The sequence below is a fragment of the Salvia miltiorrhiza genome, chromosome 6, assembly GCF_028751815.1.
Source record: "Salvia miltiorrhiza cultivar Shanhuang (shh) chromosome 6, IMPLAD_Smil_shh, whole genome shotgun sequence".
In the NCBI taxonomy this organism is placed as follows: Eukaryota; Viridiplantae; Streptophyta; class Magnoliopsida; order Lamiales; family Lamiaceae; genus Salvia; species Salvia miltiorrhiza.
In genome coordinates this window covers 1,172,126-1,196,178 of record NC_080392.1, presented here as the reverse complement: position 1 = coordinate 1,196,178, position 24,053 = coordinate 1,172,126, and the positions used below count along the sequence as shown (strand labels likewise).

General features: G+C 36.4%; 4 protein-coding genes across 15 annotated transcripts; 1 reads left to right on the top strand and 3 right to left on the bottom strand.

Annotated features, from left to right (window-relative positions):
* Positions 1 to 2,866: 2,866 nt before the first annotated feature.
* LOC130987718 (GPN-loop GTPase QQT2-like) lies at positions 2,867 to 6,767 on the bottom strand. 9 transcript variants are annotated; one of them, XM_057911353.1, is made up of 10 exons: positions 6,657 to 6,733; positions 6,593 to 6,612; positions 6,093 to 6,162; positions 5,847 to 5,928; positions 5,058 to 5,126; positions 4,852 to 4,960; positions 4,489 to 4,715; positions 3,659 to 3,949; positions 3,337 to 3,542; positions 2,867 to 3,264 (listed from the first exon to the last, which is right to left on the bottom strand). In XM_057911353.1, exons 3-10 carry the CDS (start codon positions 6,152 to 6,154, stop codon positions 3,000 to 3,002), a joined length of 1,311 nt encoding a protein of 436 aa, XP_057767336.1. In that variant the 5' UTR covers positions 6,155 to 6,162; positions 6,593 to 6,612; positions 6,657 to 6,733; the 3' UTR covers positions 2,867 to 2,999. The 9 variants fall into 9 exon arrangements, with proteins under 9 accessions (XP_057767336.1, XP_057767337.1, XP_057767345.1 ...); XM_057911354.1 differs by having other exon boundaries at positions 4,852 to 4,942; positions 6,593 to 6,767; XM_057911362.1 differs by lacking the exons at positions 6,593 to 6,612; positions 6,657 to 6,733 and adding an exon at positions 5,241 to 5,304 and having other exon boundaries at positions 6,093 to 6,112.
* Positions 6,768 to 7,457: 690 nt separating this feature from the next.
* Positions 7,458 to 16,072, top strand: LOC130987715 (transcription factor IIIB 70 kDa subunit-like). Of its 2 annotated transcripts, XM_057911350.1 has the most exons (20): positions 7,458 to 7,754; positions 7,846 to 7,908; positions 8,076 to 8,157; positions 8,803 to 8,875; positions 9,432 to 9,517; positions 9,600 to 9,676; positions 9,948 to 10,004; positions 10,628 to 10,740; positions 11,201 to 11,280; positions 11,365 to 11,451; positions 11,961 to 12,041; positions 12,547 to 12,705; positions 12,784 to 12,948; positions 13,479 to 13,551; positions 13,650 to 13,759; positions 14,117 to 14,197; positions 14,361 to 14,489; positions 14,819 to 14,908; positions 15,549 to 15,599; positions 15,803 to 16,072. In XM_057911350.1, exons 2-20 carry the CDS (start codon positions 7,853 to 7,855, stop codon positions 15,950 to 15,952), a joined length of 1,800 nt encoding a protein of 599 aa, XP_057767333.1. In that variant the 5' UTR covers positions 7,458 to 7,754; positions 7,846 to 7,852; the 3' UTR covers positions 15,953 to 16,072. The 2 variants fall into 2 exon arrangements, with proteins under 2 accessions (XP_057767333.1, XP_057767334.1); XM_057911351.1 differs by lacking the exon at positions 9,948 to 10,004 and having other exon boundaries at positions 7,458 to 7,753; positions 7,844 to 7,908.
* Positions 16,073 to 16,130: 58 nt separating this feature from the next.
* LOC130987716 (probable arabinosyltransferase ARAD1) lies at positions 16,131 to 19,325 on the bottom strand. Its single transcript, XM_057911352.1, has 2 exons — positions 17,789 to 19,325; positions 16,131 to 16,942 (listed from the first exon to the last, which is right to left on the bottom strand). The coding sequence occupies exons 1-2, from the start codon at positions 18,656 to 18,658 to the stop codon at positions 16,385 to 16,387; spliced, it is 1,428 nt and encodes a 475-aa protein (XP_057767335.1). The 5' UTR covers positions 18,659 to 19,325; the 3' UTR covers positions 16,131 to 16,384.
* An 810-nt stretch (positions 19,326 to 20,135) lies between these two features.
* Positions 20,136 to 23,824, bottom strand: LOC130987719 (NADH--cytochrome b5 reductase 1-like). 3 transcript variants are annotated; one of them, XM_057911364.1, is made up of 10 exons: positions 23,659 to 23,824; positions 23,283 to 23,413; positions 22,741 to 22,882; positions 22,527 to 22,617; positions 22,313 to 22,390; positions 21,514 to 21,594; positions 21,306 to 21,395; positions 21,130 to 21,195; positions 20,499 to 20,585; positions 20,136 to 20,417 (listed from the first exon to the last, which is right to left on the bottom strand). In XM_057911364.1, the coding sequence occupies exons 2-10, from the start codon at positions 23,395 to 23,397 to the stop codon at positions 20,325 to 20,327; spliced, it is 843 nt and encodes a 280-aa protein (XP_057767347.1). In that variant the 5' UTR covers positions 23,398 to 23,413; positions 23,659 to 23,824; the 3' UTR covers positions 20,136 to 20,324. The 3 variants fall into 3 exon arrangements, with proteins under 3 accessions (XP_057767347.1, XP_057767346.1, XP_057767348.1); XM_057911363.1 differs by having other exon boundaries at positions 23,759 to 23,819; XM_057911365.1 differs by having other exon boundaries at positions 23,612 to 23,760.
* Positions 23,825 to 24,053: the final 229 nt, after the last annotated feature.

The window sequence follows — 24,053 nt, the reverse complement described above, 5'->3', positions numbered from 1 at the left end:
AAAAAATAGGTAAGCATGACTATTTTTCGTGAACGGATTGAATATTTCCTTACTCCATCAATTCTTGACTCATTGTATAGTGACACGAGTAGAGGTGGTAAATCGCAGGATCAAACCAGTTGGGGTCAACCTGATCCAAAATTTGATCGGGCTACATATTAGCAAGTGCAAGTCCCCTCGGGGCATCAGAAGATTGGGCCAAACCCGGGGCATTTGCAAAAATGCCCTTTTCTTATAAACACTTGTAAAAATGCCCATTTTCATAAGTGAAAGTGGGCATTTTTACAAGTGTTTATAAGAAAAGGGCATTTTTGCCTATTAACACTAAATTATATATCAAGCATACACAGATGCACATGTGATATGCATCCATATGTGGTCACATTATGTATGCAATTTTAGGAAAAAAAATATTGTGACTAACTAAATTTTATTTAAATGGATAAAAGTTTTTGCGAACTATAGTTTAAATTTAAAGAAATGCCTAAAAGAGCTTAATTAATCAACACAATTATATTATTTTCAATTCTCAACTAAACTCCTTTACAAATTGTACTACTTTTTAGATGGAACAAAAAGTGGGTATTTCTCATGAGCATTGCATGGTCAAAAAGGAAATCATTCATGCATACTGAAATTGAACTTTTTGGTTGGTCAAAAACTCATGAACGATGCTAATTACTTTGTCATTTTTATAAAGTATTATCATGAAATCTTCATTTTTAAAAACATGCTATTTGGGATTTGATGTTTCAACTTATTGGCACAATAATTACTTCACTGACTATGAAGCCGACACTAATTAACAAAAAAAATAAATTAATTTTGGTTTTTAATACTTATCTATTTTATTGGTCAAGAAACACACAAACTTTATTTTTGAAATTTGACAAGCATCCAAAAATTCGTTCACCAATAACTTGATTGTCTGAAGCCCGATGGACAATTTGAAGGCATGTTAGAAATCTCTTGATGATAGCTCTAAGCCTCCATAGACTATAATGATACTCGTATTATTAGGTTTTGGTCACCACAAGCAGTCGAAAAAAAGAATATAGTTTCATGACATTTTTTTATCACTATCGTCTATTGGTGGTCAAAACTAACAATATAAGTATTACTAGAGAGCTATCATGCATCAAGAGATTTCCAACGATACATTCGAATTGCTCATCAAACTCCAGACAATCAAATTATTGGCTAACGAACTTTTGGACTCATATTAAATTTCAAAAAATTTAAAGTTTATGTATGTTTTTGGTATAAAAAAAAAGTTAAAAACTAAAATTTAACCATATTTCGAGTATTTATAGGTAATTAACCCAACTAATTTTTTTTATGCTAATGTAGTAAAATTAATGCTGTGCACCCTCAATGTATAATCCCAATTGCTTATTACAATAAATAAATATATATTTCTAATGCATATATATATATATATATATATATATATATTAATGCATATATAGTAAAATATTTAATTTTGGCGTGTAGCGTAATTTGCATGGGTTTTGGAGAGCCGAAAGTGGGTTGGCCACTAGCGAGTAATCTCTGCAAATATGAACGTTGCTTTGTTGTTGTGTTTGTGCTCCGAAAATCCACACTAAAATCCACTTATTATTTTTATTAGGTGGAGTTTATCACATTAATCATAATTAGCGATTATATAAAGTTAAATAAAAATACAGACTGCATTGTACTTTTATTCTCATGGTTGGAATATATAATACTCCCTCCGTCCCAAACGAAATGTCCTGTTTTCCTTTTTGGGCTGTCCCAAACGAAATGTCCTGTTTTCTTTTTTGGCAATACACTCTCTCTCTACACTTAATATTTAAATAATTTCCACCAACCCACTTTATCTACTTTATACACATTTCTTAATCTACGTGCCAAAAAGAAATAGGCCATTTCGTTTGGGACGGAGGGAGTATTAGTTTTTAATTAAATGTTTTGCGTTCTCGTAATTGGAAAACGAATCCTGTCGTCCTCGAATAATTTTTTATATTTTTCATTAATCTGCTCGAGTATTTTATCTAGATTAAGGGAATATTTGAGATGATTAATTAAATCAAAAGTGGCACTAAAGAGTGATATATGATGTAAAGATCAGTGGACAGAAAATGCATGCAGATTAATTGTAAATTAAGTTAATGACCATCTGTTTGATCCGTTGTTACTTGTTACTACTTTTTAACATGATCATTAAATACTATTATAACTACCAAAATAAAAGTTGCAGTTTTAAAGAAGAAAAAACCCCCTAAAAAAACATAATATGCTTGAAACGTATTTGATTTATAAACATGTTAACAATACCTTCTTTAGGAATACTTTATTTTAATTAATAATTTCATAATACCAGCTCTTGGAAAATTCTGCGTATGACGTTTATAAAACTTGGATTATATATCAAAAATAATTAGTGATTCAACATTGGAAAATTAAGGAGGTTTGTGAGTTTAGAGACAACTGTGAATAAGATGCAATTTGAGAATACTTTTTAAATAAAATATAGGTATGATTTTAAATTGTCTTGTTATCTTTTTAAAATGAGTCTTTCCAATCTTTTTTATGGAAGTTGTAGTTCTACTAATTTTTTTATTTAAAAAAAAAACCCACCATAAATAATACTTACTCAAACTAAAATTCAAGACAATGGGCATAAACCACATCACAAAATTCATAAAGCCACTTGGTAGATACATTATACATACAAAAAATACATATACCACTTAAGTAAATCATCAGAAAAATAATTATATTATAGAGATTATCTACTCTATCTCAAAGAAAAAAAGAAAAAAAGAGTAGATACAAAAAATCCAAGGAATAGGAAGCATTTCACAAAAAAATCATCAAGATATAGATACCAAATTTGATGTTTACTTTCACCAAAATGGAGGGATCAAGGAGTCAGCATTCATGTACAGAAAAACTAGTAAACTGCATCAGAAGTAAGTCAGCTAAAGCTTAGATTCAGACACAAGACTCGAGTCTCAAAACGGAAAATGCTCTTCATCCTCGTCGTCTTCCTCGTCCTCATCTATGAAATCATCCGTATCGACATCCTCTATTACTTCATCCTCTTCATCTTCGTCAAGCTCCAAGCTCTCGTCAGCCGGTCTATCCTTCAAACCGGTGCTCAATACCACAGTTTCCCCTCGGGACTTCTCCAAGTCTTTCCTAAGCGTATCCATATTCTCCTTTATGCGTTCTTCTTCCAAGCGTTCCTTCTCTGCTCGTCTCTTGTCAAGATCAGCCCTGCAAGAAGAGATCAGGAGTGAATACTGAATAGAAGTCAAACTAGTTTTGGTAGGCAGATTTTTTCAGTACCTGTAAGTTTCCATGTACTCTTCTGCACTGGCTTCAATAGCCGTAAAGAAGGCGTTCATCCCTGAACCGGTCACTGCAGATACTCCGACTGATCTCAGATGACTGTAGAATTCCTCTAGCGATAGAGAGAGGCTGCGCGTCAGGGTTGATGTATAAGAATGATCAGAATCCAGTGCTGCGTGAAATACCTCGAGATCTTTCATCCACTGAGAGTAATAAAGCAAGCTGTTCAGTCGTGACAAATGATATAGTCGGAACTTTATAGTAGTTAAAGCAGTTTAGATAACGGAGCATTTCGTGCATAACAGCCGAAAAAGTGTACCTCCAATGCAAACTCATGTTGTGCCACATCTGTCTTATTGAACGCCAGCACTAGTGGCAACCGTGTTTTGTAGAGGATGCTACAGGCATACAGCATATTGCTCATGAAGGTGGCTGGGCTAGCTGAACGGGGCGTATCAACAACATAAGCAATTACTGTGGGAAATGTTGAGGCAAAAGCTTCTGTTATAATAGCTCCAGACGCGGACCAAGTGAAAATTTCGATTTGGCCAGGAGTGTCCACCAACACATAGTCAAGCTGATCCGCTCGTTTCTCTATCATGGATATGACCTACAATTTCAAAGACGACTAAGGTAACACCTTTGCTCACCTATTTAAAGATATGAACTAAAGTTGCATAAAAGAGGAAGTAGCAAGGTGGGATGTTTGTTTTTGAGTTAATCATGTTTTGTGTCCCCAGCTTATAGCATTTTCAAAAAAATTGAAAATGTTCCCCCCCCCCAACCAAAAAAAGAGCTTTCAGCGATTTCTAGAAAATGGGAGCACAAAACATGATTAATCCTTTATGTTTTGAATTGATTACACCTCTGTACTTCCACATTATGAAGAGTTTATAAGAGTTTACATAACAAGACATCCATATAAGAGTTTATAAATCCTAATTAGTTCAATCACACTGAGAGAGTGCTAACTACATAAGTTCGAGACTCAGGAAGAGCTTGCACATAAGACCAGCTGGTGAATCGTAATTGAAAAACCACACCCTTGCATAGCAAACAAAACGTACATATTTATAGTAGCAAACCAAACTAGTTCACAAAGATGCATCTAGTTGGATATATAGCATAAGATGTCCATTGAAAATTTACCTCATCAAACTTTGTTGAGAAAAGGTTGAGTGAAGTCAAAATTCCTCCGTTTGGCCCAAGATTGAACTGCTTCATGACTTCCTTGTATCGAACAGTATCTCTGATGTCAATGTTTGCACCAAAAGGAAGTGTCAGGATAGCAGGATCAAGATTCATAACATAGCCTCGAATATTTGATGCCATAGTGTGGCTGACGAGCCGGTGAAGAAATGTAGTCTTTCCACATCCTGGAAAATTTAAGACGAATATCCAAAATATAGTCATGGAAGTGAAACGAATAAATAGATAACAAAATTGTGTGTGTGTGTGTGTTTGTCTGTTTGTTTCTTTGTTTCTTTAAATTCATTATAAGCCAACCAATACCTGCCATCCCCACTACTATTATGATAACTGGTTTTGTCTTGAAGCTAGAGGATGTTTCTCCAATATTCAGATCCTCCATTGTTTTGGATATGCAGTCGGCATCTTTGGTCTTTGAGTTAAACAAATAAATAGAGCATACATAACAAAATGCGAACAACATATGTAATGAGAAAATCAAATGAAGAATTTATAAATCAGGCATTTACCTCTGTATCCCCTTGAGCCACTGAAGTAGCATTTTCAGGTGCCTTTGAGTCGATATCCATTTCTCCTGACTATAATGCAAGACTCATATATCAAACTCTGAACTCCCAAGCTTAATGAATCATTGTTTATGTAAGACATATGAAATAAAAAGAAAGAGAAAACCACCAGGTTAGTATAACTACCAGAAGATACTCCAATAATCAGAAATGATTTCTTTAAACCACTGAAATCTTCAACATAAATATCCTAAGAAATTCATCGCAAATAAAAAGTCAAACATTAAGACTCCAATATCTCTCTGAACTCCTCACCTTCAACCAAATTGAACCAACGAATTATCTACTGCAATATAATGTGTATTTTCTCAATTAAATAGATGGAATCAATTCAATCAGTTAGCAGTGGTGATCAGTAGCAATTTTGGCAAATTAATAACGTATATACAATCACTCTTTCCTTTCAATTAGTGGCTCCCAATACTGACGTGCTCTATATTCATTTCAGCTCATTAGACAGACAATTCCAACAGTTAGTTAAAGATTGGCAATTTATTTGCTCATTCTTCTAGCTACACAAATCATGTACATATTCCTTTCAATCTATCATCACTCACCAAATCTCTTGGATTTGTTGCGCCGAACTAATACAAAATTGAATCTTCATATTAAGCAATGGCATCATTTTGACTTTCCCCAAGCTCTATATGCGACGCAGGATTAAATAATCGAGTTAAACCTACTGCCAGATGGATGATGCTTACGATTCGAACTACTCTTAACATCACAAACCTGTCCATCAGCTGAGTTCACAAACTGAACGTCCTCCGCAATGTCATCCTCAATAAGAATCCTCCCGCAAAGTGAACAGCATCTGTTTTCATATCAGAAATAAACACTCCTTCAGTTCACACGAGTACCTGAGCTCACTCTATACCATAAAAACAATACCTTTCAAATGAAGCAGGTAAAAAACTCAAAAAGGAACACACATTTCAGATAATAAGGCGTCGTTGCAACGGCACTAGAAAGGCTTACGTTTTGCCTCCAAAGTTGTCAGTCCGAACATTTTTCACACAGTCAGGACACCACGGAGGCATCGCATGCCCTGGACATGACCGAATTAAGTGTTTGAGAAATTCATCAAACGGCAAATCACCATTTAACAAAACAGAAAGCTACGCAGCTCAATGAAAGGGGAGCAGATTATTAGAAGAATTCCGGTCACTGATTACAGGTACTGCAACCAAACTAGTAATAATTCTTCATCATGATTCATGAATTGCACTTGTAGAATTTCAGAGTAGACTTTATCTAGATTGTAACTATCATGCCCTCTCTCTTACACTCACATATCATTTACACCAACATAACACGAATTCGTCGAAAACTACTACAAAGTCACAACGTTAGGTCTCAAATCAGTGATTATGCGAGAGGTTATCAAATTGTAATCGGTGAGAAATTGAAGTTGAGGCTTCCAATTATAGAGGATGGTGCTTAAAGAAGAAAAAGCAGCAGCAGCAGCAGCAACAAACCTGCTAGCTGAAACAATCGCGGATAGCAGCGGCCAGTCCTCGTTCTAATATTTTCTATCAGCGCCGCCGCGAGAGGCCGCGGAGGTAGGGCTGTTGACGGAGAGTGAAACGGAAAACGAGTCGCGCGCAACTGAAACTCTTGCCGTCTATTTTTATGTTTTGCCTATATTAGTGTCACATTATTGCCCTTAATATTTTAAAATCATTTTTTTTTTGTTTAATTGATTTATGTGTATATATATTATGCCTTCAATAGATACACTAATCTAATGCATCAAGTCATAAATTTAAAAAATTATTTAAGGTATGAAAAAGTTATTAAAATATAAGTATAAATTATGCTGCGTCATAATTTTTGGAATGGGAAAGCTAGAATTTGATCAAGACAAAATTAAAGTATGCACTCTTTTAATGTAGTAGTATCTCATTAGGATCGGAATAGATTATTTTTGAAAAAATATATTTTATAAAAGGATCTCATTACAATTTTTGCAATTTTTTTTTATATAAACAAGTTAATTTACGTGTATTTTTTCTCAACGACAGTCACTTATATTGTAAACTATATAAATATAAATTCAAAACGAATACAAATTATTTTTATCTAAAAATTTATCTATCTTAACTAATATTATCACGGATTAATCAAAATTGATAGAATCGACATGTGGTCAACGATCTCAACCCAAAACTTTTGGTTATTGAACCGAATCGAAATCGAAACCGTCCAAAACACAAGCGGGTTCGGGCCCAAAATCGGTGGTTCAACATGCCCTAGAGGTTAGCAAATCTTGGATAAGGGTATATTAGTCAATTATGCTGCGTGATCATCGTCTACTATTTAAGCGTGCAAAAATTAAGAAAACGCCGCTACCGTTTCCCTCGCCCACTTAAAACAGTTGAACCTCAACTGGATCGTGCCAAAACCCCACCATCTCCAAATTCTGCGTTGATAAAATTAAATTTCAAACCGTCGATCCGCCGCCGCGATTGTTTCTTTCCCGCGCCTTGGATCGGATAAATCGCGTTTTTACCACTGCCGAGATTTTACCCCGCCCAAAGAGACCAACTTCACTCCCGTATCAATTGCGCCGCTGCGGAAGCGAAGTCATTAGCTTCAGCTGAATTACTTGTAATAAATCCCGCCCCCCTTTCAGTGAGGTGCGTGCGCAGCTTCCCGTTTCCTTTTTAATGGTGATTTTGTCGTTTGATGATTTTGTTAAAATGCTTGATTCGGTTATGTCTATCCAGGGGCGCGCGATGTGGTGCGATAACTGTGCCAAAAATGTGCGGACTGATAACACTGAAGGAAAAGCGTAAGGCTTTGTGAATTGTGATGCCGCCTTTTTAGTCTTTATCGATTCCTTTTAATGTAAATTTATTTGTTTACCGCAAAAGGTCTCGTTTTTTTATGGTATATGGTGAGATTGAGATCAGATAAGTGTGTGAACTGAAGGAGGGTTTGTTTCTGACATGAAAACAGATGCTGTTCGCTTTGCGGGAAGGTTCTTGCTGAGGATAACTTTACGGAGGAGGTTCAATTTACAAAATCATCTAATGGACAGGTTTGTGATGTTAAGAGTAGTTCGAATCCGTAGTGTCGTCTGGCAGTAGGTTTGACCTGTTCATTTAATCCTGTGTCGCATAGACTAGCTTGGGCAAATCAAAATGCTGTGATTGCTTGATATGAAGATTTCGACTTTGTATTAGTTCGGCACAACAATTCCAAAAGTTTTTGCTGACCTGAGAAACTGATGAGAGATTAATGATTTGTCATATACTGTGCTACCTTTTCCTTTCTGTGGGCTTTATTTTCTAGTTCTATTGTTAGGATGTTGTTAAGCTTTGCTTAGTTCCCGGAACCTAAGACTGACATCAGTTTTGCTTGATCAAAGAGGATTGAGAAGGTTTATGTTGCATCTTGCATTTGAATTGAAGATTTGGCGATATGCTTGTTATCATCTAGTGGTTGTTTGTTCGGATTGTATTTGGAGATTCACTACTCCTATTTTGAACTTACTTCTTAGTGATGTTGGACTGAAAATCCACTCAATGAATTGGAAAACCATTCTTTACAAATCATTGAATTTTAAATCCCCTCATTTCCAATGCAACCTCGAAGGATAATGTTTAAGTTGACGTTTCATTGGCACCTGTTCGTTAAAGCTGTCCTTGATATTATATATTAATAAACTCCAATTTATCCACAGGCACGCCTGCAAGGTAGCTTTGTGGAGTCCGTCCGAGGTCATTCTGAAAGTCATGAGCGAACATTGACTGAAGGTAGATTGTTTCTACTTATTTCATAACTCTTTATTCCTTATGCTATTTTATCTATGTGTTATGCTGGTTATTGTTGTTCGGATGCTGGAGCCTGGAGGCAATTGATGACAGTTCTTGAGTGAAGTTTAAAATTTTCACATTGTGAAAAATGTACATCTTTTTTTTTTTTTTTTTTTTTTTTTTTTTTTTTTTAATTCAAGACTTGGTTGTTATCATGTAATGCTAAGATATATGTGCATCTAGCCGAACATCATAAATTTTGCACAAACTACAGATATTTATGCTCCTGTAGTTCCTGTAATCCTATAGTTTGTACCATTTGCTCAAACTATGACTTATAAGCTCATTAATCAAGAAAAATAGATGAAAAGTAAAATTTGTATACTATTTGAACATTGTAATGTAAACATGCAGCTAATTCCTTGGCAGTGGTTATACTTAGATGGCTATCAATAAAAAGGTTGTATCGGTTCATATCTATCATGCTTTTATATCTTGTGAAATTTTGCTTATTCGACATCTCCATATTTCTTACGCAATGTCCGTGGTTTTGTAGCTTATTATGGAATAAAAAATATAATGTATGCCCTCGAAATTGACGGTGGTGATTACATAGCTAATGTAGCATCAAAATTTTATGAGGTATAGCTCTTTCACAAGTCCAAAGTTTGTAGACGTTTTGTTGATCAGCAATCGATGTCACTACTTATTATGACACTTACAGGCGGCATTAGGAAAGAACTTCACAAGGGGGCGCAGGAAAGAACAAGTGCAAGCTGCTTGTCTTTATATTACCTGTAGGTAATGAATCTCTTCAAGAGGATATCTTTTAATGTTTTTATCTTTTGCGAAATGAAGGCAGGCATGTAGTCTTGCAATGCAAGTGTCTTCCTAATATGATGACATTTTCTTATAATTGTGAGACTTAAGTTTGAAGATAAATGCTGATAAAAGAGGCGCAAGTATCAAAGTATACACGTGCTATATATTTCGTGTCATGACTCTATAAAGAGAATAATGAAAAGATATCTTAAAAATCAAGCTTTGATTGTTTTTTATTTTGGTTGGACAGGGTGAAGAAAAAGCCATATCTTCTTATCGATTTCTCGGAACATCTAAGGGTAAACGTGTATGTAGAATTTTCATTCCTTCTTCGTCCTTCTTCCTTTTTTTCCTCCAAAATTCCGGTGGTTTTCTTTTGGGGGTGGGGGGATGATTTATTTGTTGGTGTGTATTGTATGTATTTTAAGCATGGTCGCAACCGTTTTTTCCGTTATGTATCTATTAAGGTGTTTGGACTTTGTTAAGGTGAAGTATTATGTAAGAGAGGCTTCTTAATGGAACAATGCCATCTTTATGCCAGAAACATGACATCCCATCCAACAAGTTTGTCAACACATTCTGAGTTTTAGGCATAAGAAGTAAATATCTGCATGCCATGAGAATGTGGCCCATCAGTGTATTCTTGGATAATGAAAGGGATCTATTAAATTTGAAAGAATTAAGTATGGAGTTGAAAATGCCCTTTATGGTTCCATGGGATGACATCTTTCTAGTACGACCCTGTAAAAACTGATAACTTACCTACAGTTATCCTCTTGATTTGCTGGTCTTGTTCCGTTTAGGGCATAGTCATAGAATGATCACTCATCACTAACTGCCATTCTGTCAACAAGCTTGTAAAATGATAATCTATTGTTTGTTTGGATTCTGAGATCTCTTTTTGTTTGTTCTTTTTGTAATATATCACAGCTATGTGCTAGGGGCGGTCTTTTTGCAGCTTTGCAAAGCTCTTAACCTTGGAGAAAGTGATCTTCTTCAAAATCTTGTGGATCCCAGCCTTTTCATTCACCGATTTGCTGACCGTAAGTACCTGCATTCTCCTGTTCTTAATATTCCGACCCTATGATTTTTAGTATGTACTTTTTACTTTTTTTGTGATATTAAAATGAAATTTCTGAAAGTAGGATGTGATGATATTTCTAGCTTCAAAGTTGATCTGTACCTTAATAGAAAACCTGCCGATCTCAAGACAGTTCGGTGATCCTCGAACTAACCTTCTGGAAATTTTGGTATTTGCTGGACTTTCACTTTATCAGAAACATGGCTTAACATATTTAGATCTGCAGAGGTTAAAATCTGTTTGCCAAGCTAAAGCAGAAACTTAACACATAGTCATCTTTCTCGTCAACTTTAACTTACTCCTATCTCTCCCTCTCCCTCCCTCCTTTTGTGTGTGTGTGGGGGGGGGGGGGGGGGGGTGGATGAGGTTGTTGTTCTATGGTATTGGTGGTTTATGAGCAACATTTAAACTCTTACTTTTAGGTCTGTTTAAAACCAGAGACCGAAATGTTTCCAAAACTGCGCTTCAGATTGTTGCTAGCATGAAGCGTGATTGGATGCAGGTGAGAAGGGGAGGGGGACAGATTACTCATAATCTATTTCTTAGGGTATGTTTATGTCAATAACCTATCCCTTAAATCTTGCAGAGTGGGAGGAAACCAAGTGGGCTATGTGGAGCTGCGCTTTATATATCTGCTCTAGCACATGGTCTCAATTGTTCGAAGTCTGAGATTGTGAGTGTTGTTGGACATAATATAAACTTTGGATAGTCGCTACATTTATTTAATTAGGAAGATGTTTGCCTTTCTGAGTATTTCCTAATAGTGCATTCCATGCTTTCTATGTGCCTGAAGTAGTTAATCAGGGATAAAATTGATTCATTTTATATGGATGCATGATTTGTTAGTTTAATCAGGATTCAGGTAACAATATAGTTGTGTCAAATGGCATGGTAGCTTATTCTACTGATCCTAACTTATAGAGTACTACTCAGAATTTCATTCAATCTTTAAATTTCATTTCTGCCTATCCTAACTTAAATAAAGCGTATGTGCCAACGAAAGCCAAGTGCTATATCTTTGCCGTGACAAATATCTAATGATAGCCTGCAGACTGGCTCAGGTGTCCTGCAGTGTCTTCTTTATCATTTTCTTTTTCATCTTCCTTATGTCTCTGAGATTGTAAAATTATAGTAACATGTTTCAGTTTGATGGAGTAATTTGGGTTCCTGAATTTTTGTCAGATTAAGACAGTCCACATCTGTGAAGCAACATTGACAAAGCGGTTGATTGAATTTGAGAATACCGAGTCAGGAGGTCTAACGGTATGTTTTAGTCTTATTTGAGTTAACTTTACCTTGCTTAAGTTTTCAAAACATTTGTAGTTGGTAAGACAAGCAGATATTGGAATTTATCTTTGAGTTCATTCATGATATTTCTGAGGGTGTAAAGTCTATGTCTTTACATTCTATGCTGTGTGATACATTGTTTTGTTGTTTTTTCTATTGTCCTCGACACATATAAGTATGTTCGATAATTTACTTTCAAACTATTGGTTTGTATTACGTGAACGTGGATTGAAATATTGTTGCATCACAATTGTAAATTCAGTAAAAACTTATTTATAATTTATTATTCTTGTACTATTCCGGTTAGTTCTACCGGTGAGATAAACCTAGCTCAAATGGTACTCTTCAAAAGAGGTTGGCGTATTCATACCTTGCAGCTTTGTTTATCCAGTTAAAACTCTTGGATGCTATTCATATAATGGTAGGTATTATTCACTTTCATTGGATCAATTGAACACTTTTCCCGTTAATTTCTGACTAGATTGAAGAGTTTGAGAAGAAGTCTGAGGAACTTGCCGCTATGGAAGAAAAATTTGGAGTAGACGAGTCACAAATGAAGTCTAGGAGTGGCGAGCTTCTCTGTAGACATAAGGGTGAACCTCAGTTTGCTTATGGTCTTTGTAAGGACTGCTACAAAGCGGTAACTAAATTCCCGACCTATAATGTATCATTTTGGCTTTACCATCTGTCTTTACATTGCTTAGGCTTGTTATTTCAGTTCATGGCACTTTCTGGTGGCCTTAATGGTGGATCAGAGCCTCCAGCTTTCCAGCGTGCTGAGAGGAAAAGAATAATGGCTGAGGAAGCTGCTGCTGATAGATCTGAGGACCTAGATTCATCTACGTTGGCTGGCCCGACTGAGACCAACAGCAAACTTTTAAATGTAGTTTCTAACACTCTAGCAATTCCCCCCCCCCCCCCCCCCTTTCCCGTGGTTCTTGTTTGTTTATCTTGAGAGCTTTTCCCGTGGTCCTTCTTCAAGAAGCACCCCCTTGCATCGTGTTTACTTATTAATCCACAGTTCCTTCTCATAATGGAAAGATGCGAATATTTGTCTCACATTTCTATGTCAAATTAAATGCTGAGAAAACAATGGTTTTTATTTTTATTTTACTGGTATAACAGGCCAGCCTTTGGAATGAAATGATCATACAAATACATGGTTATGTTTAGGTATGAGAATGGACTCCGAATTATTCTTTATGTTGGGTTCCTGAATAAGTATTTTGATAAAATTCCTTTTTGCTGGATATCTCTTGATGGTCCCGACCTTTTCATTTGTATATCCTCGGTTGAAAATCCTGAAGTTCTTGGTATGCTTTAAGTATTTTAATATCTTTGCACTATTAGTATTGGTTGAAAATATCTCTTTTTAATATCACACTAATTTATTTATTTTCATGCATATTGTAGTCTGATGAACAGAGGAGCCTCAATAATACAATTCAAGATGAAGTTAAACAACCAGCACACCCTGATTCAACAGGCATGGCGATTTTTACTTGCAGAGATAGATATTAGAATGTCTTGCCAGCGTATGCTTTATATTAATCGAGAGTATCCTATTTTAATTAATGATACCAGGGGCTACCTTGAAGTCGAACACCATTCATGATACTATTGATGGCAGAACGGATGCTAGCGATTTTACTGGGGAAGAGTCAGAGAGTTTATCAGACATTGATGACATTGAGGTTTGTAAATTACCTAAGCTTATTTCATTTTAAACTAAATTGCCTCTATTGAATCATTTATAATTACTTTGCTAACCTTTTTGGCCCAAATATGAAAAAAGTTATATTCTCTTTCGATGCCCATAAAATTATAAATTGTTTATTGTGGTGCTCATCATGTCACACAAATCAAATCGCAATGTAATGCATCAGATTGGTGCTTTCTTCTTTTAAATCTGATATTATATGATAAGTTACAGAGTTTTCACTTGGAACTATGCATTATCACGTGATATTCATGCGCTCAACACCTCTTTGGTAAGCTATGGACGTAGTTTCTGATTCTTTCACTTTGAACTAAAACATAAATACTTGCAGGTTGATGTATATATTAATACTGAGGAGGAGAAGAATTTGAAAACGACGGTCTGGGAGGAGATGAACAGAGAATATCTCGAGGTACTAAAATGAGTTTCCTTGTCCTTGTATTTCTATAGTCCACACGAGATAAGCAGAGCTGTGTTGAAAGAGACATTCTTTGATTTTCGTACAAAAAGTATCTGATAATAGATTCTGAGTGATTGTATTCCTAAATGCTATTTATTCCATTGTACAATTACAGGAGCAGGAAGCAAAACAAGCTGCTGCAAAGAAAGCTTATGAACCCAATTTTGCTAATTGTTCGGGTGATGTTGAAGGTGCAAGACAGCTCGCTGAGGCAGCTGCGGCAGCAGTTGCGCAGAATAGAAAGGTGGAGTCCTGATAATTGCATTTTGTTAATTCTCCGAGTGTTTCATCGTCATTGTTTTTGTCATATTCTCCAACCAAGGTCAGATTTGTCTCTAAAAGAACACTAATATATATTGTGGGCATGGTTAATATTTAGCAGATTATTTTCATCCTAATTGTGCATGTTTGCTCAAGAGAATGTTAAATAGTCTGAGATGGGGTTAAATTTGATTCCAAAATGAACTCTGATACAACCGAAGCTAGCACTCCTGTAATTCTATTTTGAATTATTTAATTTACCTTACGAAATATGAATGTACGCACGTGTAACATGTAGAACTACAATTGCAGGAAAAACGACAGAAGCGAGCTGCTGAGTTGAAAAATCTCGAGCCAACTGCAACTACTAAAGAAGTAGTTGAACATATGATAAGTACAAAGGTATGTATCTTTTACGCTACCTCTGGCTGCCACTGTGGGTCATCTAGAGCACTTAGAATAGGAAAATTTGAAATATATCATTATCATGTGTAACCACAACATAACTGAATTGACATTCAGGATTATTGATGGAATGTGGTCTCCTTTAAACTCTTGAGTTGGAGAATCAGTTTAGAAAACCATTTTATAGATCCTTTTTCCAAGCCTTTCAAGAGTTTCACATTTAGAAAATCTCTCTTCCATGAGCATGTTCTAGAGGACTGTTTCAGTGAACTTGCTTAAGCCGTCCAGACTGAGACCATCCGGAAAAATGCTTAAGCCTCTTTGAAAGTTAGCTGTGGTTTACATAATAAGACAACGCGCCAGAAATCTTATGCCAAAGAAATTATCTGCTAATCTTACTTCATATTTAGGCAATTACCTGATTTAACTTGAACTTAACCAAAGGTAGTGTGGAGGTGAAAACTGGATCTTAGATTTGAATGACACGAAATATCTTGAAGAGAGACACTAATGATACGCAACGGTTGATGGAACATTTTGCAGCACCAACATCTGTTTCCAGTTCACTTCCATCACTACCTATAATATCTATGTATTTCCTGTCACTGATACTATACTTGAATATTATACATTGCAGTCATGGAGTGATAAAATTCGGAAAGATTTACTGGAAGATCTTATTGATTTGGTAAGTGGTGGTTTTTTTGACAGAAAAATATTAGAATTCTATATAAGCTGTGTATCCTATACATGATGAATTGGTGTAGAAGCAGAAAATGGATATCTGTTGCTACAAACCACTCTGGTTATTGACCATTTTTGTTGCATATGGGAATTAGAGAAGTGTTGTGTTAGTTTGTAATCCATAAATTGGTTCTCTTGCATGAGCAGAGCCCCAAGAAGAGAAGCCGGAAGGCGGAGACGGAGACAGAGCACGACGACGATTATTTGGAAGAAGATCTTGAACCAGAAGATGCCTACGTTAATGCAGAAGACTATAACTATGACCAAGATATTAACGATATGGATGATCATTTCTAGTATTTTTTCCATCTTGTATATTTATGCATCATGCTATCATCAGATGTTGATAACATTATGAATATGCATTTATTCAGTCTAGAGTTTCCAAAATAAAATAAAAATTGGTTTATTTTGAAACTATGCGATTTAGACATTTAGTGATCAATTTTTGCATTTTCCACTTTTGATATGCATAGAAACTAAAAGCAATGATCTTGACCTCAACTGGAAGTATTACAAACTACAGGAAAACAAGTTTGAACTAACAAAATTTGACTGCTAAAGGTTGAATGAATGAACAAATTGATCTACTGTGTAAGCATACAGCAAATCTCCAGAATTAGAATGTCGATTTCTCCGGCCACCGGATTCCGGCTTCCTTCCTCCATTTCCGTTCGTTCGAACCGGTCAATCTCCAGCAGACAGTAGCATTCATGACAACAAGATCGATCAACCGAAATTCCTCGGCACAGAACCGGAACCAGCACCTCGACCTCTATGGGCGGCGCTCGTTCGAGAAAATCGCCTGTTCCGGTGAATCCTCCATCTGATGCCGGAAACCTTGCGGGAAACGGCCTGCCATATCATCTGGACAGCATCGTTCGGTTTCGATGGATACTGATACTCGTACATGTGTTCGATTTCTCGCAGCCTCGTCCACATCCTAGTCCATTCCTCTCTGCCAATATTCCTGGTAAGATTCAAGAGAAAGCCTTGTCTCAGAGCATCCGACGTGCTGACGAATACGCAGAACTTGGAGTAGTCGAGAACGTCTTCGTTGGGAAGCTCGATCTCATCGCTGATGATGACAGGCACGCAGTGGCTAGCTATAGCATCAAAGAGGCGGTTTGATGAGGGCGTGTCGCCGGCTATGTTGAGGCAGAACTTGGACGACCGCATTCCCTTCGAAGTCTGCCTTGCGCCGTCCTTTTGGTAAGTTCCGAAAGAGAAGTGCACATCTGTTTCGTTTTTCAGCATGTAGTATAGCTCTTGCCGAATTATTCCACCCTGAAAACGAGAGACGGAGATAGTGTTTACACATGAGGCATCCAAGAACGACGCGAAACAGACTAGGAGACCACAAACGAGCGAGAGGAAGCAGTTATACAAAGCAAAAATCGATCAAGCAACCGGGATATGTGATGTAACAAAACTAACTGATATTACATCTTAAGGGACAACCTGTTAGCTAACATAGGTTTTGCAGAAACGAGTGTCGTATAGAATGAATGTTTTACTCGATTCTCAATCATTTGTGTTGGATAATCACTCACTTATTCGAAAAATACATCCTGCACCTTCTTGTTAAGGTTCACAAGACATATACCAAAGAGGATTCAGCAGCCATTCTTATTTTCTTGAATACGTTTTTTCATAAGGCGATACTACCATAAATTGACCTACACCACGATCCCGGCTAACATTACATCTAGTGTCGACCAGAAATATACGACATTTCCTATCCAATATATACTTTTGAAGTTGGCAGTACACAATCCAAGATTTGCTAACTAGTATTTCACATTTAAGACACACAACTAGCAGCAGCAGTAGCTCGATATAGCTTCTCTAGAGGCAAACACAAACACAAGCAGAGATCACGAGCGTTGAACCATCGAAGATGAATTGATTCCAAAAAGGCCATAAATCTAAGTTAATGTTCTACTCAACTAACATATATAAAATCAGACATACTCCTAGATTAAAGAGAAGGCCGGGGCTCTAACGCAGTCTGTAGTTCTCAACCATCATTTTGCAAAAACAACAAACACGGCTTATCATTAGAAACAATGAAGCAAAATAACATAATAGATATATGCAAGCATGAAATGTAAAGAAACAAAGCCAACTTACATCTTTTCTATAGATAGCACCCTGAAAATAGAGCAAGGTGGGACGACTATCAAAACCAGACGAGTCATCCACGTAACTCTCAGTGACGTGCCTGTAAGGCGCAATAACATCCTTCTCAACATTGGCAATGGTCGGAGGATACCTCCCGAAATCTGATAGAACGAATATTGCAGGCCACAGCTTCAACCTCGCGTCTAACAAACTATTCGGATGGTGAGCAACGATTATATGGTCTTTCCCACCAGACCTCTTCCATTCCTCCTGAGCTGTCAAGAACTTAACCAACTTCTCCTGCAATACAACATTCGTGCTCCTCTTCTGGCCCGGCCTCACCTTTGAGAACCGGTTATAGCACAGAGACGAGAAAAAGGGCACAAACACGACATCTGCTTCGCTAGAGCTATGCACTCGCACAGCACTACGACCTATCAAATTCTCTGCAAATTCAGAGCTCAAGAGATCCAAAGTCAGCCAGTATTCTATGCTGTGCTGCAGATTCAACCCACCAGGGTAGTCGGGAACCTTAACCCGAATGTCGGGCCACACATCGTTCTCCCCAACACCCTTCCACCCTAATAGATCAAAATGAAACTCTGATGGCAAATCATACATGAAAACCCTAAGCAATGGCACATTACCACCACATTTCTCTAAGCTCTTATCCCCATTTGCTCTCTCACCCACTGATACATCAAGATTCGAAATTTCTGAGAATCGTAGCAACCTCGAGTTTGGCAGTATACCAAATGCAACAGAATGAGACTGCCCAGTTGATCTTAGCATTGACAACCAAGATAATATGAACAATGATGATGTCAACAAGAACCAACAGAATAGGGATTTATAAGCAACGAATCCCATTTTTGACATTCTAGCACCCAAAATCCAGTGCCTTTATGTATCAATAGTTTCATTCAATCACTCAAACATCGGATTAACATTACACTATTTCAATTTCTTTCTCAAGAGTCGAACTTGAAATAGAACCCTAAATTTAAATCACATTTTCTACATTTCTAAGCTAAAAAATACTAGCATGCATCCAGGTAAGGTGCCCCAGCAGAATACAAAATCTAATGCAAGCAAACCCTTGAAGCTAGGAAGAGAAGGGCTTCTCTGTTAGAGAAATCGAAATGCGGAAGAAATGAAATTTTAGATGGATTGCGATGTCAGCTTATGGAACCCATTAAAAATTCAAGAAAATAAGCAAGGAATGCAAAGTAGATGTGTGAGAGGGTAATGAAAGGGGAAGCCTTTCGAAAGAAATGAAATCCCAGATGGACTATGGTATCAGAATATCAACCCAATGTAAAAATTCAAGGAAAAGAACCAAGGTATGCGTGTGTGAGAGAGTCTGATGAGAGAGAAAGAGGCAATAGAAGGGAAAAGCTCAAAGTAATACTTACTATAATACTACCAAACAACACTCGGAGAAAAGGGCATTTGTCAAATCTCAGTGATTGGACTCCTTTATTTATTATCCTCTCTCTCTCTCTCTCTCTCTCTCTCTGTAAAGGAGGCACCTGGGCTCTCGTTTGTTCCGATTTAGGAAAAATTTTTATTTTAGGAAAAAGATCTAGTTTTTACATTCATGTTTTTGCCTATGTTTTTCTTGAGATTATGAAAATCGATCAAATAATTCAAGATTTATCACAGTATCATATTTTATTATTGTCATCGACAGAATTTGAACTCGTGAATTCTAGTATTTAATCATTCCTAAGATGAAAAATAATTGTTCAAAAATGTGAAAATGTTGAAGTATCTTTGTCGTCTAATCTTGAGTAAAATCAATATTCATGATTGCTAATTATGATTTTACTTAATCACAAGTTGGATATGATCACTAATGATAGATTACAAATTTCAGTGGGAAATGAGGGTGGCATTGCATGCTGTGTTTATCGTCTTTTTGGTATTAATTAGATGAAATTGAGGTGTCTTGGGAAATAATTTTGATGCCTTGAAAGATGCATATTGGGAAATACTATATAAATATATATGAAGAATATGTTAATGTACAAATTTATTTTAAAATATATGAAATGTTATCATATGATGAACCTTTTGTACATATACAATTTTTATGAAAAAATGGTGAAATTTTTACAATTCAAACTCGAGATCACAAATTCATTTAACAAAATAGTAAGTAATTGTATGTCTTCATAATCTAAGAGCTAAAACAAACTTCTAATTTATATTTTAAAATAAATATTTATTTTATCCAATTCATACATTCATACCTTAGCTCCTCTTTATTAAAACAAACCAATTTGAGAACAAACTAAACAATTCTTGGAGTGGGCTTGAATAAGTTTTACCAGTGAAAAGTAGGAAACAATAAAAACAATTATTTCTTCTTCTCTTTTTGTTACTATATCACATTGCTGCATAAACCAATATGTTTTTGAAAATTGCTAAAAATAACTTAAAACTCTCTCTCTCCCCACTGCAACTGCATCTTAACAAACAACAAAACCTTACTACCTCAAAACAGAACATATGTTTCAAAAGCATAAGCTCTTGAACAGAGTTAGAATTGGAACTGAGTCTCTGAGGCATAGCCAAGAGCTTCAAGATGGGCAGCCATGGCCTTGTTCATGGGAGGCGGACCGCATCTCAGCATCTGCACAGACCAACGACAAACTTAGTGCTCGAGAGGCTGCAGTTGCAACGTCGGCTAGATTTCACATAGCTCAACACAAACCTGGATATCAGAAGCTGGTGCTGGGAGGTGAGCTTCAATCATTTCTTTTGATACGAATCCAACACCGCCCTCCCATATCTCAGGAGGCTACGCAAGTTCAAACGAGCAACGACAAGTGTAAGTGAGCAATTATATACAGCTCTACTTGCTCTCATGAAAACAAACATGGCAACTTTCACTTGGTGAGAAAAATCAGATGAATTTCTGCTGTCAACCTATTTCCCTATCTGATCAGCGAATCTTATGTCGTTAGAGAGTCAATATCAAGCCAAGAAAACCACTGAGAGTAATGGGAATCGTCTAAATGATGCATGGTCTGTTAAAAGGGAAGTTTATCACAGAAGCAGAAGTTAAACAGGCTACACGAAGATGCAGTTAGTTCGTCTATAGAGTATTGCTGGCTCGACACATACTCATACGAGCTCAGCTCACATTAAGACTTAAGAGGGTATGATCTAGTAAGTTGTAAGCTCCTATGGGAAGTAATGTCTAATTTTCAAGATTTTAACAAACCATTTCATGTAAAACAGTATTACACAATGCAATTTGGTTAGGCATTTTTTGCAGTAATTCATGAGAATGAGAAAAGGATAATGACTAGGAGAAATTACAAATCATATGATAAGCTTACTTGATTGAGCACGTAGTAGATTTTGAACGTATCGGGGTACGTTCTTGCAAGATTATCCAATTCATCCTGAAACCAACAAATAGAACTACTCAAGACCATACACAAAAAACATCTTTATATTGTTTTTTTAGCAATAATAAGATGTAGATCATATATGATATATATATGTATATCACCTTCAAGAGAATGTCCTCAAACATAACATTAGCATAAATCAGGTGAACCTTTGTTTTGTCACTTGGATTTTCAAGAACCGCTCTAGCAACCTGTACACAAAAACGAGAAATATGAAAACATCGTTAAGTACAATTTACTGATTTGATTCATCATCACCATCATCAGAGAGAGAGAGAGAGAGGCAGTGCAATAAAGTTAAATATAGACCTGGAACATTGGGGTAATTCCAGAACCTCCAGCAATCATTCCAAATGCTCTCACTTGATTCGGTTGATACTTAAAACGGCCCTAACGATAATGAAATGAAGTTCATTTAGCAACACGGTTCAAACATTCGAGAAGAAATAAACCATCTAGGAATCACTATATTTTATCCATGACTACAAACTCAACCATCCAGGCAAAACAATACGAGAGCCTCTCAAACGAGCATAAGATTTACACGAAGGTTAATATTGGCATTTTAAGATTCACAAGTGTTGATAAAATCTTGCATATTTACTTCGTGGCAGAACTGCCTATGGTCTCTACCATGATTAGCCTAGATACCAACAACTTACTGAAATGGAACAAATTTGTATCGCAATAATTTGCTTAACAATCTCAAGAAGGTATATCACTAAGACTTAAAGGGATCTAATGTGGCTATATGGCCATGATAAATGGCTTGGATGGTCACGCAGCAGCAGCAGACGCATTGGCTATGAGATGCTCGGGATCATGAAGTGCATTAGGTTAAAACTATTTTCTCATAAATCATAGTAATAGATACATCCAAAAGATTAATGAATGTAATTTGCAACATCGGTCATAGACTCATAGCAAACCGTCACTCTCATTTCAACTGTAAACAGCATAATCTTTCTTCTTCTCATGCTTCGTTCGTTCCATCTAAACCCCCACCCCAGTTTTTCCCTCTATATTCGGTTTCACTGTCTAAGGGAAGCAATAGAGGGATTTTCTAATATATAATTAAATCACAATCCCATACTAGAACAGCAGATACCTTTGGTCCTTTTATAGCCAGATAGTCTCCTTCTTGCATTTCTCTAAAATGGTGAGACATTCTTCCTTGTGGATACATCTGGCATTACGTAAAATATACATACAAAAAGTTAACCAACAAGGACAAAAAACCCATAAAAGTGTCGAACTGTCAACGAATACGTATAAATATACATAACAAAACAAAAAGGACACCCAAAGGAGAGAAGATACACCTTGATAACCAGCTCAAAATATCCAACATCAGAATCTAAAGTAGTCGGAGTGTAAGGCTTGATCACTTCTTCACCTTGACCATCCTTACCCCTTTGAGTATAAGACAACAAAAAATAGGTAGCAAGTAAAAACCAAGACTAGTAATCCATGAAAGAAGCAAGTAGATATCAATATCATGAGCATACAAGATACAACTAAGATACAGAAACTGACTTGCAGCTTATGTGTTGGCCTATAGGAAGTCCCAATACCGAGGTTGGCGTAGGAAGAGCAAATCTGAACTTAGCCACATTATGACTAAGTTGTGTTTTCTTCACCAGCTTGAACTCCTTGAAATTATCGGGATCCAAGCACACTGTCCGCCACACAAGATCGAGAATATGAGCATTTCCAAGCATTTCAAGACAAACTACTCGATACATCGCATGAATTTGTTCTCCAAAAGCCGGTTTCATAAAGATTCGATAGATAGAACAAACATGCTCCAACACATTTTCACTTATATAATCAAATTTCAGATCAAGCTTCAAGCTCAACTGCTCAGTAAATAAACAAAAGTCAATAATCTCAAGTTTGACACCAATTCAAACAAGCATAACACACTAGTGTGCTGAGCCCTAGATTGAATCTTAACACAACCCAAAACATTATTAAGTGGAAAAAATACAATCTTGAAGCCCACCCATGATAAAAGCAAAGACAAAAACACATAAAGTTGAGCTGCATAACACATCAACACAAGATACAGTCAAAACCTTTGGGCTTCTTCGAGGATAGCAAGAAATAAGCAGCACCAACTCCAACAAGACCGACTGCAACGGCTAGAAACAGTTGACCTTCAGGTGTTCCCAAGAAATCAAACGCGCCCATAACGCTAAAACAACACCTAAAATTTTCAGACAGGGAGAAACAGTTTGATCAGTGAAGAATCACATTAATGGGAGAGGTGCCAAATTTCTGATTCACATCATAGATATAGATGTCAGATAAATAAATCAAGGAAAAGGGCATGTGATTAAATGATTTTGAAGCCAATAATTGTTTCTTTCTTGGTAAACAAAAAGATTCAGAAACACACACGCACGCATTCTAGTTCTAGGCTAGAAAAAACTTGATCCTTGGCTAGATTACCGAATGAAAGTGGCGATGAGAGAAGGGGATGATAAAAATCAAAGAATGAAAAGGGATCTAGTGTTTGAATCGTTATATAGTAAGACTGCGATGAAAATACTTGTTTATAGTATCGGCAGTTGCACACGGCTTGAAAATTGTCACCTACCATTTCCACTGTCTCACTACAACTGTGTAGCAACTACTGGTCCGAAATTTGGGTGGAGCACCAATACTATGCTGCCACGTGTCCACGCTATTACTTGGTCTAGCACTTAAATCCAAATTTCCAAAAAAATAAGTTAATAACCAAAGAGAAAAAACATAAAATTTGTAGTCACAAAGAAAGGAAGAATGAAAAAAATTCAAGTTCATTTATAGTACTAGGTTCAATTCCACATTATTTATAAAACTCT